The 13,003-nt window shown below is 54.6% G+C and overlaps 5 protein-coding genes across 5 annotated transcripts; 3 read left to right on the forward strand and 2 right to left on the reverse strand.

Moving 5' to 3' along the window:
- Positions 1-79: 79 nt before the first annotated feature.
- Positions 80-2,470, reverse strand: SNOG_02450 (hypothetical protein; the record flags this gene model as incomplete). The annotated part of the gene is made up of 2 exons (XM_001793002.1): positions 80-1,646; positions 1,694-2,470. 2 exons carry the CDS (start codon positions 2,468-2,470, stop codon positions 348-350), a joined length of 2,076 nt encoding a protein of 691 aa, XP_001793054.1. The 3' UTR covers positions 80-347.
- A 933-nt stretch (positions 2,471-3,403) lies between these two features.
- Positions 3,404-4,096, forward strand: SNOG_20024 (hypothetical protein; the record flags this gene model as incomplete). The annotated part of the gene is made up of 1 exon (XM_001793003.1): positions 3,404-4,096. One exon carries the CDS (start codon positions 3,404-3,406, stop codon positions 4,094-4,096), a length of 693 nt encoding a protein of 230 aa, XP_001793055.1.
- Positions 3,453-4,739, reverse strand: SNOG_02451 (hypothetical protein; the record flags this gene model as incomplete). The annotated part of the gene is made up of 2 exons (XM_001793004.1): positions 3,453-4,590; positions 4,641-4,739. The coding sequence occupies 2 exons, from the start codon at positions 4,737-4,739 to the stop codon at positions 3,466-3,468; spliced, it is 1,224 nt and encodes a 407-aa protein (XP_001793056.1). The 3' UTR covers positions 3,453-3,465.
- A 1,419-nt stretch (positions 4,740-6,158) lies between these two features.
- Positions 6,159-6,445, forward strand: SNOG_02452 (hypothetical protein; the record flags this gene model as incomplete). The annotated part of the gene is made up of 2 exons (XM_001793005.1): positions 6,159-6,336; positions 6,429-6,445. The coding sequence occupies 2 exons, from the start codon at positions 6,159-6,161 to the stop codon at positions 6,443-6,445; spliced, it is 195 nt and encodes a 64-aa protein (XP_001793057.1).
- A 4,020-nt stretch (positions 6,446-10,465) lies between these two features.
- On the forward strand, positions 10,466-12,364 carry SNOG_02453 (hypothetical protein; the record flags this gene model as incomplete). Its single annotated transcript, XM_001793006.1, has 2 exons — positions 10,466-11,900; positions 11,952-12,364. The coding sequence occupies 2 exons, from the start codon at positions 10,466-10,468 to the stop codon at positions 12,362-12,364; spliced, it is 1,848 nt and encodes a 615-aa protein (XP_001793058.1).
- Between the last annotated feature and the right edge of the window lie 639 nt (positions 12,365-13,003).

Raw genomic sequence — 13,003 nt, forward strand, 5'->3', positions numbered from 1 at the left:
ACAAGGCGAAGCGATTCTAGCTTCGACAGATTAGCAACACCAAACAGTTAGTGCAAAGCATCTCGCCGCCCAAGAAGCAGTCATTGAACAGATTACAATAATGAATTTTTTAACCATCTTTTGCTTCTCTCGCTCACTAAAAAAAAAAGACTCGCTCAAACTCAAACTAGGCCTCCTTCTCCCTTCATCCCTCTCAATCCTCCCCACGCGCAGCCCAAACTATTCGAAGGCCCAAAGCGGCAAGCTCGAGATCTACATGTGCTTTTACCCACACCAAAGAGATATTAGTCTACTGTCATAGCTGGTAATCTGAACCCAAGTTCTAACTCAAACTGAAAATTCCTCATTTAGAACAGACCTTTACCCTCGTCCTTCTCAAGCGTGTTGTTGACGTCCTTTGGCTCGGGCTCGTTCTCTGGCTTCTTGACGTCTTCGTCCTCGATGTCTTCCTTCTTGACGAGGACGCCGGACTCCTCGGTCTCTTTGCGGTCCTTCTTCTTCTGCGGAAGCTTGGATTGGTTCTTCTTCTTGGGGCTCTTGCCTGCAGTTTCCCAGCCCTCGGAGTTGTTGGCGTGACCGTTGGCATTGCCGTTTGCGTTACCGTTGGCTTCTTGCTTGATCTCATCCTTCACATCAACAGCCTTGTTCTTTGCTTCCTGCGCTTGCAGAGCGAAGTTCTCGCGAGCGGCGTTGGCCTGCTTCTCAAGGCTGGCCTTGGTGTCTTGCGCGGCTTTGGCAAGATCGTTGCCGACTTGCTTGGCCTTCTCGCCGACAGTTCCAGTCTCTCCGTCAATCTGCTCTTTGACCTTGCGGTTAACATTGTCGATGAACTTCTTGTTGGCGGGGCTGAGAGAACCGTGTCGCTCGTCCTTGTCAAGGCCGTTGGCGTTGAACTTGCGACCACGGACGGCATCCCTTGACTTGTGGACTGCTGACGACACGGCGTCCTCTGCCGACTTCTCAAGCGACTCAAGCTCGCGTTCAACGCCACGGCTGGCATCGCGGGTAGCCTTTTGGACGGCGGTGTGCTTGGTCTGGTGCTTGGTGTTGGGCGAGGTGCGGCGGAGGTAGGACTTGAAGAAGAAGCGCATGAAGAGGAAAGTCAGCGGCGCAAGGTAGATCAAGTTGAGGTAAATGGCGAAAGCCTGTCCGGAGGTGTCGATGCAAGGAACAGACTGGTATTCGGTGCGGTAGATGACTCTGTTGACAGTCTCCTGGGGGCGGTGGAAGAGTTGCTCAACGGGATGCTCGGGACGTTGACCAGCTGCCAATGCCTGCTGTTGCTGGTAGTATGGCAGAGGCTCGCCGGGGACTGCAATGTTCTCAGCAAGACCTTCGTCACCAGCGGCGCGGTAGATGAGCTTCCTAAGGAACGCCAGAGCAGGGCCAGTGGCAGTTGGCAGAGCCGCAACCGCAGAGCTCGTGGCCGAAGACACGGCAGACGAGATGCTTGAGGAGTTGAGCTTGGGAGCAACCTTCTCGACGATCTGGTGTGCGACTGTGACGGGGATTGTGTAGGAAACAAACAGGTGGATAGCAGCGTATGCTGAACCGACGAGGAATTGCGTGATTTGGAGAGTGGTGAGGGTTCGCTTGACGACGTTGGGGACGCGGTAGCCGAGGGCAGAAACGGTGTAGTAGGTGTACTATAGCTTGTCAGTGATGTGTGCAAAGGCGGGATCAATGTGCCTACCATCATGGCGTGAATACCAGAGTTGACGAGGACGAACATCCAGATGGGCGGTGCCATGAAGCGCATTCCAGCCCACATGGACAACATAGCGCCGGCATGGTGGTACTTCTGGAGAGTCGTGCTGCGCTTGCCCTTTGCGAGAATGATGGCCGTGTCGAGGACTTCGTAGAACTTGGAGAGGTAGAACCACCAGCCCCAGAAAGCGAGACCCTCGTTCCAGATCCTGCCAACATCGCTCGGGTCTGGCAGGCCAGTCGTAGAGTCGACGAGAACATTGGAGTTCTTGCTGGCCCAGGTGTTGGTGGTCGAGTTGTACGTGACAGCATCGCCGAGCCCACGGGGCCCATTGATCTTGCAAAGCGCGTCGACGGTGCCAACGACCGAGTTGGGGTCGCTGTAGTGAGGGAACGACGTCTTCAACGCGCGGACCATGGCCACGCAGGTGATGGCCGAGTAGACGGCCAGGAAGACATTGTGGAAGATGACAAAGGCGAAGAAGGGTCGCGTCTTGGAAATCCTCCACGGCTTGTTCGCGTGCTGGCGGTTGTACCAATTGAAGTACGTGACGGTGATGGCGTACACGGTGGAGATGGCCAGCGGCACTTTGTAGGCCAGCGCGCCTTCGAAGATGTTCTGGGGAATATGGAATGGGTTCGCGAGGGTCGGCTCAATGACGTACGGATTCGTAATTGGCTGGGGCGCAGAGTCTGGCGGGAACTTGAAGACTGACCATGACGGAAAGTCAGGTGTGTGTAACGATGGGCCGGCGCCGGACATGGTGGGCGTGGTTGCTGCCGCGCAGCTGGTCGGGTGCGCGAGGTGATGCGCGCGAACAGGTGCGTGACGGTATGCCCGCGAACAGGTGCGTGATGGTATGCCCGCGCCGAGTCGATCAGCAGGTCAGGTTGGGGCGGAGATGGACAGCGTCGACCGTAATGTTGCTGCGGCGTCGAGGTGTGTTTGGCAATGGGTACGTGACGCGTTGGGAATGAAAAGAATGGTGGTTTGTGACTTTTTGCCGCTAAGCTCTCCAAATCGGTCGCCGCAAACAGGCCTATCACAGCAGCCGCGTGTCGGATTGGACTGGACGGTCCAAGGGTTGGCGTACGTCGGTGGTGACCCTGTTGTTGAGAGCACGCGATAGCGTAAATTCGCCTTGCACGACAAGAATTACCTGCTTCACGGGCGGAAGGCGCAGTGCGGACGCTCAACAGATATATATGATAGACTGCAGCTTGCAGCAGTGACCAAGCCTCGCTTTTGCCACGTTTCCCGTCTCTACGCGGCGCTCCGACTCTGTCAGAAAAAAAGATTCTGGTGGACGATTTGCAGTGCCAGGTTAGCGACACTGCAGCAAATCATAGCAATGACATCAACCGAGGCTTCACCCACAGCCGCGAACTAGAAGCTCTTGGCAAACATATTGCCCTTGCAGGGGCGTGAAAGAAATTGTTCCTCCCTAAAATCATCGAGCGACCCGATAGCTTCGCAAGTCTAACGGTATAGGTCATGCTAACGCACAGTCTACGGCATCACGGAAGGTAGCGACCTGCTGCATGCAGTTGCAGCTTCACTGCTCTTCCAAACTTTGGTGACACCCCTGTCAGACCCTGGAAGACGCACATGCATTGACCAAACGCTCCCGAGGTCAATTCTTCAGGGTTCGTGCAAGTGCTTGACAGGCATGGCGCAACCCGGGGTCAGATCAAAATGGTTGAGGTTCGTGAAGGTCCAATATCATTCGGGATATCTAGCGCAAGAAAGGGAGGAACTCAAAACTTTGGTTTGCTGCTCAGTGGTATCGGCGGCGGCTCGCTCGAACTTCCGGCCAACTCTTTCTTCTTCGGCGGTGGAGGCGGCGCGAGTTTCTTGCCAGCTGCCCCTGGTCCTGCCGTTGTGGGTGACTGCGGTGACGATGCTGTGTTGTCGGAGGCAAAGTTGTTAACTCTGCCAGCAATGCCGTATTTCTGGTTCAGCCCGTTCGCTGCCTTGAACCCTGATGCTACCTGTGCGCCATGCCGCTGCTGGAAATTGTTCGCAGTCGATGCTGCGTTCTTCATGTCTGTTGTTGACACCTTCGACGGATCATCGCGAAGGCCACTAGCCGTTCGCAGTGCAGCCTGTTTATCTGCCCATGATGTTCCTGTGGTGGGCGCCGTGCTGGTCGACCCCCCTGCAGACATCTTCGAGAACCTACTCTGCAATTCGCCCAGCTGTGAGCCACGGCCTGTCGTTGCTGCCGGTGGGGCAGCGGAGGTGGGAACTGCAGAAGCAGAGTTCTGTCGCGGCGGTACAGGCGGCGAGTTGGTCTGCCTGGGAGGAACTGGCGGTGAAGCAGTTCGGCCTACACCAAACCCGGGCACAGAAACACCAGCTTGTCCCAGCCGATTCAACGCTCCCTGATTCAACACTCCTCTTGCTGATGGCGTCTCTTGGGTAGCTTCAGTGTATGTTGGCGGAGGGGGCGGAGTATATTCGTTCGGGTTCTCGGTCTGACGGGGAGGTAGGCGTGGGGGAAGACTTGGTTTCGGTTTCGATCCGCTGCCAGCAGCAGGAGAAGCAGCACCTGGCCTGAAGGCAGGCGGCTTGGGGAGATGTGATGTATCGAGGCCCGTTGTGTCTGGCCTGTAGGGCCCTGGGGGCGGCCTGTTTGCTTCCTCCTCCGCTCTTCTCTGCGCCTCCTCCCGCTCCTGCAAGCGCTGCCTCGCTGAACCCGCAGGAGCCGTCGTACTGGCTGGGGTGGCCCGCGATGCTACTGGGCTTGCTCCATAATCGAGCCTTTTCGGTGGAGGTGCAAATGAGGATGGGTCTGCTAATTGGGACAACGGTGTAGACTGGTGGCTCTTCGCAGCTTCTACATGCGAGCTGCTACCGCCGCCTCTCCCTAGCATTCCTTTCTGAACGGCTTAGCCTGTGGTTGAGGAAGCTGGGAGATTGAGGACCATACCACTTGTCCTAGCCTTCCTCCACCTCCATCGGAATTGGCTGCGCGATCCCTCTCCGGATGCCAACCTTGCTTAGCAATGTTCTTCAACTTATCAGCCATATCTTGCACAGCGGTTGTTGGAAGATGATCATCTTGAACGCGTGATGAATAGTGTGCAGATAGCGTGCTGCGGCCCGATGACGAAGCCAAGAGGACCTCTAGCGACAGCCCGGCAAACGTCTTTCAGCCGAGCCTTCCCAAGGTTCCGCCCTCGACAATGGCTCCGAAGACAACACTTCCAAGGCTTGACCATCGCCGCTCAACCATGATGGTCAGTGATGCCCAGCTTGCTGTTAGATCACCTTTGGTCACGTTACTCGTGGCACAAACTTGGAAAATCCGGCCGAAGACGCATGCTAATAACTGGCCGTACCTCGTCACACAATCAGTAGGTGGCAGTTACGGATTGGCTCAACATCGACTGTTGAGTCCTATCTGTTCCTAAAGCTTGCAACACGGCAATTGCCCGAGATCTAACATGCATGCTGACGGGATCCAATCCTATAAGCTGTGCATGCAGAGATCGGCTCTCTCCGTTGTTTCAAGTCCGGATGTGTGATATCATGGCTATCCGACAGTACGGGTAGCTGCAGAGTTGGCTCTTCGCCAGCCTGTAGGAGGAGAGGACATTCCTCTCGGTGCTACTAATCTCACCAATCGACTAGCGCAAGACGGCAGAACCAACAAGTCTCGCCGTAAGATTTCCATCGTACCTCCGGCTATTCCTGCGCATCTAACACAGCCATCCTTTGTTGTTACTCGTTCGCTCGATTTGTGTCGCTCCTGTCGTTCCGATGTATGGCAGTGATCGATTCATTATACCACTTATACTGAAGCAACAAAGGAAACAACTTCACAGGCGAATAAATATTGTTTGCTTCCCCACCGATCGACGGCTGGGGCCAAAAATACCTATCCCGAGCGAGTGGGGTTGCAGCTTGGTTGCACAGCGTGCAGGCATTGAGGCGGAGCGCCTCCAATAGCCAGCCACCACCAAGGCCACAAGCCGTCTTACGGACTTGGGGTCCGCTGGCTTGACAACATACGGCATATTACCACCTCACAGGGAAGTCTGCGCCACCCTCAGCTGTTGCTTTTGAAAGGCCCGTCTCCCAACCTCTAGTATGCCAGTGTCCCCACATTCAAAATCATGAACGTGATGGCGCTTTCGTCTTTTTGACTTGTATACAACCTTTTGTCCCGTGGAGAACTCATCCTCGCGTCATTGAGTACCGACGCAGCCGTAAGTTTGGTATCAGGACATTCGTAGTCCGTCAGCCGGCCCCGCACCTCCTACATATCAACAAAGCTGGTGATCACCATCGCACGCTTGTTCTGCATACAAGGACTTGACGGTACGATTGACGAAACCAATCCTGTCAGACCACCTACCGATCAGCTTCTACATCAAGGATCGACATTATCAAAAAAAAATTGATTTTGTGTAAGCATAGCATCGCTTTCCCACATTGAGCCCCAATGGCTCCCCCAGGCAAAGATAAGGATAAGGACAAGGACAAGGAGAAGGAAAAGGAAAAGGAACGCGATGATGATGACGAATATGACTCTGATGAGGGCGATCAACCCACCACAACGTCTGCTGAGGGTATTCTCGGTCCACCCGGGCCCCCGAGTCCCACAGATATCAATTCCATCAGTAAGCCATATCATCCAGGGCCTCACCTTCCTGGACCTCCGCCACCAGTTGGGGCAACAGGAGGTGGTGCATCGCCTCTGCCTGGCATACAGCCCACGTCTTCACCTAGCTGGACCACATACCCGGTGACCGCATCCCCTTTTCCAGAAACCATATCGTCCTCACAGCCTGCAAGTTTGAGTTCTTTATCAGCGACGTATGGTGCAACATGGCCAACAGGAACCCAAGATCCAGGCAACGGCGGAGGCAACGGCGGAGGCACTTGGTCGGATCCAGGGAACAACGGAATGGCACATCCGGGAATGTATGCTGCTGCAGCTGTGACGCCCATCGTTGTACTTGTAATTATAGCAGCGACTGTGTTCCTTTGCATGCGAAAGCGAAAGCGCAGGCGACAACTACACGAGCCAACAGTTTCAGAAAAAGAGCAAGAGAGCAAGATGCGTTCGCAAACGCCACCGGTCGTTCAAGCATACATGGCGCCATCATTAGGGGCATCGCCGCAATACGCACACTCGAACCACCATCTACCTCCAACCAATCCAGCTACGACCCAGCCCATCATTCTCGGACCCATACCGTCTGGATCCAATGGTGCCTACTTCACAGGTATAGACACGTCGGACGTAGTGTCCATGACTTCTACCAACAACTTCCGGCCCCCGCCAAACCCATTTTCAGACAACGAGAGCCTTTCAGAGCCTCCTCCTCCATATCGACCACGCAGTATCGCACCGCCAAGTTTCTCAAATTCGTCGCGACACAGTAGCTTCCGAGCGCCGAATCCGCCTGAGACATCATCACAAACGCATCTCATTGGCCGCTCGCCCTTCGATGATCCGGACGACGACGCGATCTCGGAACTCTCGGGTCCAACGGAAGGGCATGGCGAGGCCATGTCGGCAGTATCAGACCTGTCCTACCAAAACGAGCCCGTTCTTAATCGGCCAGCACTTTGATTGCGGAGTCTCCATGTATTCGAAGAACCCAAGTAATGGACTCTTTATGAGAAGAGCCGCACATAGCTCCTGGAAGCAATACCAAAGACTATAGCTCTGCATGTCATGTCGTAGCACTGTCTTGGCTGTTTGCTGGATGCTCTTGTACATATCATACTCTTTCCGCGTCACCACCACCCCTTGCGAGGACATATTCCTAGCACATCATTAGCAGGCGCCTGGTCGGCATTTGCGAGAGAGAGAGAGAGAAGGAGAGAGAGCCTAATCAAGCTCCAACATCGAGAAGTTGTCGTTGTCGACTACGATGGGAAGTACTCTACACATCAAGTTGTCAGACTGTTGGGCGTGTCAGCCCGCAGTGCATTAGGTGGAGGTTATCTGTATCTAAAAGCACTGCGATATATATAGCTCTGCTTATAGTATGAACATGCACATGACGACATTGCATTGGTGCTCGGCATACCGAGGTGCGTCTTCATCTCCGGTGCATGCTTACCGGCACGGCACAGTTGGGGCCAAAACCACCCAAATAGCCATGAAGAACAACGACCAGATGTTAAAAAATCAGTTTATACATACCAGAAAGTACACATTTTCTCCAAGACACAATTCCAGTAACTAATTAGACATTCTCTACTCTTCCCCACGCGCTGTACAGATCAGGTTTTCTCAACGATGATAGCACACGATCTACCACCAGTACCAAGAGTCCAGGCCACCACGCCACATGCAAGGACGCGGTACCTTGCATGAAATACCGCCAGCGCCAACCTAATCACACTAGGTCCCAAGGAATACCATCTTCAAGGGATGATCAAAGTTGCGCACTTGTGTCCCACCGTCAGGACGTTGAGCTGGGAACGGCAACGGCGACACAGGCCACAATCGCTTTGTTGCTTGAGACTGTCTGAAGTGATGATGCAGAATGCGAGAGCGATGATGGCACGGTGTTAGGAGTTTGCGGCATCGAGTTTAGGGGGCTTGGAATAATTGGCGATTGGCCACCGTACTTCCGCATTTCCAGAGACATGGGTTTCCGTGCTTCGCTTGATTTGTATGTGTAAGGCAGGCTTCTGCGCTGGCAGGTCGAGTAGGTTTTGTAAGCTCTCATTTGACGCTCGATAATGCGGCATCCCGGCAAGGTAAAGGAGAATATACTGCGTATTTTCAAAGGGTCCAGGCGTGATAGCAGCTGTCCCTTTCAGCCAGCCGTCTTTGCGCAGCTCGTATGTCCCATAGACAGTAGACGGGTGGTCGTAGGCAAATCAGGTCAGGAGAGGGCGCTGTTGAACGGCTAGCTCACGGGTGGAACTAGTTCGCAACTCTGGGCGCGACCTGTCGAAAGCCATACAATCGTTCCGCAGCAACTTTCCCCACGCACGCATCATGCCTGGCTGCCGTCTTCGATCTAGCATGTCGTTGTCAATGCCGGCGCAGTCTAGCCCCATGTCAATTTACTGGTCGGGCGTTCGTTGGTGGATACGGTTCGCGAGCTCCGCTGCGTGAGCCTCCTACCTAGAGGCAGGCGAGCTGTAACTCTCCAATGCCTCTCCCTGCCGTTACCACCAGCCCAAATGACTCCCTCGCTACATCCCCGCCAATATGGAACTAGACCGTTGCGGCTCAGTGCTTGATCTACTGCCGCTGTCGTCAGATCGGTAGGGCTCAGGAGAGACACATTCCTGAGTCTGTTGCCCGATACTGCGGACCCACGATCGGTACAATTCGCACCGCTGTCTTTGTGCAGCTTCAGTGCTTCACGTCCCCGGCCCCACTGTCCCAACCTAGTACGTGCAAAGAAAAATATTCGTCGTCACTCCTCGCTGCAGCAGAAGTGTCTGAGCTCGAAGCCTGCCTGCCGAGCCTGCGTACCGTATCTCGACTCTGCTATGCTGCGGTGAACGGTACCTGCATGCCAGAGTCTCACAACGCCTCGCCAGTAGCTTCTTGCCGCTCCCTGCTCTGCAGTCAAGAGGGTTGCACAGCTTCATAGGTCGGTCCTAATTGTCTTAGATTCAGACTCGCCGCTTAGACGGAGAAGTCTCTGCCACACCCCGCTGTCTTCACCAACGACCGCCCCTCGAAAGCCTCGCCAGCCTCGACTCTGCTCGCCGTACATCGCTCCAGAACAGCTCGCTACATGGTGTGAGAGGCTTGGTACACTGGATGACATGACGTTGGACCAGCATATGTACGGGTAGGACTCTCCTTTGTCTGGCTCCTTCCCCAGCACATTGGAACAATGGGGATAGCACATGACGCAGCTTGCACGGTGCAATGGAGCTTCACAGAACTGCAGGTTGTCAACTACGAAGGACAGTAAACAGGGCCTTGCCGAGCCGGTAGTCTGAAGTCATACACGGAATCGCTGGACTTTGAATGCGACGGCGACACTCTGTGTACAGCTCAAGGCTATTGGACCGGCTGGCACCTGGTTTCCGCCGAGGTTGACAACCTGCAATAGACACCAGGGGCATCGTTCGCTTCTCTGCCTGCTGCCACGGCAAACCTGCCCAAGTTCATGTTCGAATGTGGTTTGGGGTAGGCAGAGGGGCAGGCAGCACCGCACGGTTGACATCTGAAGCTCCATGGCACCCGGCTCTCTAGCGCACCCCTCAAAACCACATGCGAGCACGCTTCTGCAAGTGCATGACACTGCGACTTTCGCATTCTGCTCATTCCCACCCTCTCCCTGCTTCGCACTCGTTTTGGTCCATCTTCATGTTTGGCTTTAGATATTGCAAGGGTCAGGGCTAACTGCTGGGTCGCGTGCTAGATCGACGGACTGGCATCTCCCAAGTCCATCCTCGACACCAAAATCGGTGACGTTCCCAGAGTCGTCGCTCAAGACGCCCAAGACCGAGGCATTCCCGCAGACGCACTTCATCGACGCCTGGGCGACGCCACAGATCAATGGGCAACACACCCCTGCCCAGACGCCATCCTTTACCCTTTCGACGCCCATCGACCGCCCGTCCAGCTCGTATAGCTTGAAGCCTCACACGCCAGAGGACCCCGAGTTCCATGTCAACCATTTCGTCCCGAACAATCTCCCTCTGCCGCCGGTCGAGGTCTCGAGAAGGCTATCGTCCTCGCCAGATCCCAGTCTGGTGAGGCGGGCTGGAGTAGGCCCGGGAGCAAGTCAGTTCGGTCGGCCCCGTCCCGTCACCATGGACTTCTCGCATATGCAGACGCCGCCTCCGACGAGGGACGCCAATTCAAGGAGGAGGCTGCAGCAGAGCGGAGGGAACGACTTTGCCACCCCAGCCACAGTGATACATAGGACGCCTAACCAAATGCCGACTGCAGAAGGCCTGTTCAACCAGACGCCTTTTGGTTTCACCAATGTACCCTTCTCGCCCAGCATGATGCCCTTTTCGAATACAGCGCCAATGTCGGCGCCGCCAATGCCCCAGTCGCGGTTATTTTGGGACCAGCCCAACGACGGCTCGCATATGGATGTAGATATGGGCATGAGTGTCGACCCGTTTGGACCGACACCCCACAAGGTGGAGCAGAATTTTGACTGGCAGTCTTTCTCCACGCCTGCACGGCCCCAGATGAACTCTATGACCTTCCAATCGCCCCATCATGGCATGTCTTCTCCCGGCCCAGCAACGTCATTCGCGAGCAGCATGGGTGGACCATCTTTCTCACAGTCAAATTCGTTTGTGCCCAACTCCGCCAGCGTTGATCCCAATATGCTCTTCAGCTTCTCAGGTCCAGACATGACAGCTTCCTTTGGTCAGATGCCACAGCAGACGATGCAGGATGCCCTTAGCAGACAGCCTTATGAGACACAGGCACGAGAAGCACAGCAAGAGAAGGAGACTGCCAAGAAAGCCAGGAGTCTGCATTCGCGGAGCAACACAAACTCGTCATCGGGTTCTATAGAAAACGCCAGGCCCGGACTACAACGTAGCAATACAGACAGCGGCATCAGAAAAAACAAAGCATCGCTGAATGAATCTAGGGCCCTTGTTGCGGCCGGTGCTACCATACCACGCCGCTCATCACCGCTCAAACGACAGGGCGGCGCAGGAGCACTTGGCTCCATACCAGAGATTCGGAGGCCGAGGACACGCCTCATCATTGATGAGACCGGCCGAGCTCGCACAGAAACCATTCCTATTGAGGACAACGGCGACACACCCAGAGCAGTGCCGAGGGCCTCTCAGAAAGATGTAAGACGTCAGTATCCAGGCTTGTGGGACGAGGATGACACCGAGTCCGACGATGAGGACGAAGCGCCAGCAGTCTTGAGTCGCAATGCATCGTTCAACATACCACAACCGCAGCAGCAACGCCGCACTTCCAAGCACGCACGCTCAGATAGTGGTGCACTTGCGCTGGAGAGGTCCAACTCGTTCAAGATGCCACGGCCTGCGTCGAGAACGTCGTCTGCCGCGTTCGATCAGGCGTCCTTCGAGACTGTCCGCCCTGTACGGAATGCCGCACACAACGCATATCGGAGCTCTAGTATGATGGAATTGCATTCTACCTCTGAGGGGATCAAGGAGAGCGAGGATCAGCAAATGCCCGACTCGCCCGGTGATGCACTGGGAGCACTGAAGAAAGTGGTAGCGGGTCGTCAGCAAAGAGCTGGTATGATTTAACCCGTCCTCGACGGTGTCCAAGACTAACTATAATACATAGAACGTGCGTCTCAAAACACGTTGAAAGCACATAACCAGCGCTGGGCCCAAGCCTCTGCCGACATGGTCAACATTGTTCCGCCTCATAGCCAATACGACCCTTTCTCAAACTCCTTCCAGGCCTCGCCCCTTACAGATGCAATCGCGACACCATCTACGGGCCGCAGCAGCATTTCGAGCGAAAGTACACGGTGCGTGTGCAATGGCATGGACGACGGCAAACCAATGATCCAGTGCGAGAGCTGCAACAAGTGGCTGCACATGATATGCTGCGGTCTGAACGGGGGTAATTTGCCGCCCGTATATGTCTGCGTGTTTTGCACCGGACAAACGCCTGTCGCGCGTGGAGGCAGGATCAGAGGCCCCGCAGTCTTCGACAGCCCTTTGACACACAAGTCCATGTATCGTCGGTGATGCATATGACCCACCACAAGCACGGCCATCTCGATCCCGTGGAAAACCATTCAGCCCACCATAAGCCAAAGCTCGCCACCCTTACAAGCACGACTGCGGCCACCATGCCACCAACATCTTTGATTGAACCAGCATTGCGAATCACAATTTTCGGCCCAGCATTTCCAGGAGTTTTGTCATCTAGCACTTTTATGCACACAGTCCGCCAAATCTACCTCGTCATCACATGCTACCATTTTCCCCTTTCGATCTACAATGCAACAATTACACCAACTCAATAATCTCGTCAGCAAATCACACCACCACAACACATACTCATCCGACACTCACATCCATCCCCACGGACTCCGCTGGACCGAAGACTTGTGGAGATCTTAATGTTTTGGCTTTGTCGTTTCTCTCCTTTGCAAATGTTATGGATTGGATGTGGATAATGACGACGATGATGAACGGGTTTATGTTCGCACGCTCGCTTTTTTTTTGAAATAATGCCGTGTAATGAGGGAGATGAAGAAGAAAAGGTACGGGGGCGATGTGCGATGTATATATGAGATGAAAAGATAGCGATGAGTAGATCAAGGCATTTATTTTGGAGTCATTGTCTGCATTGTGGTACGAGTGATAATGAACCTCGAGCTA

Source organism: Parastagonospora nodorum, assembly GCF_000146915.1.
Source record: "Parastagonospora nodorum SN15 chromosome Unknown scaffold_3, whole genome shotgun sequence".
Classification (NCBI taxonomy): Eukaryota; Fungi; Ascomycota; class Dothideomycetes; order Pleosporales; family Phaeosphaeriaceae; genus Parastagonospora; species Parastagonospora nodorum.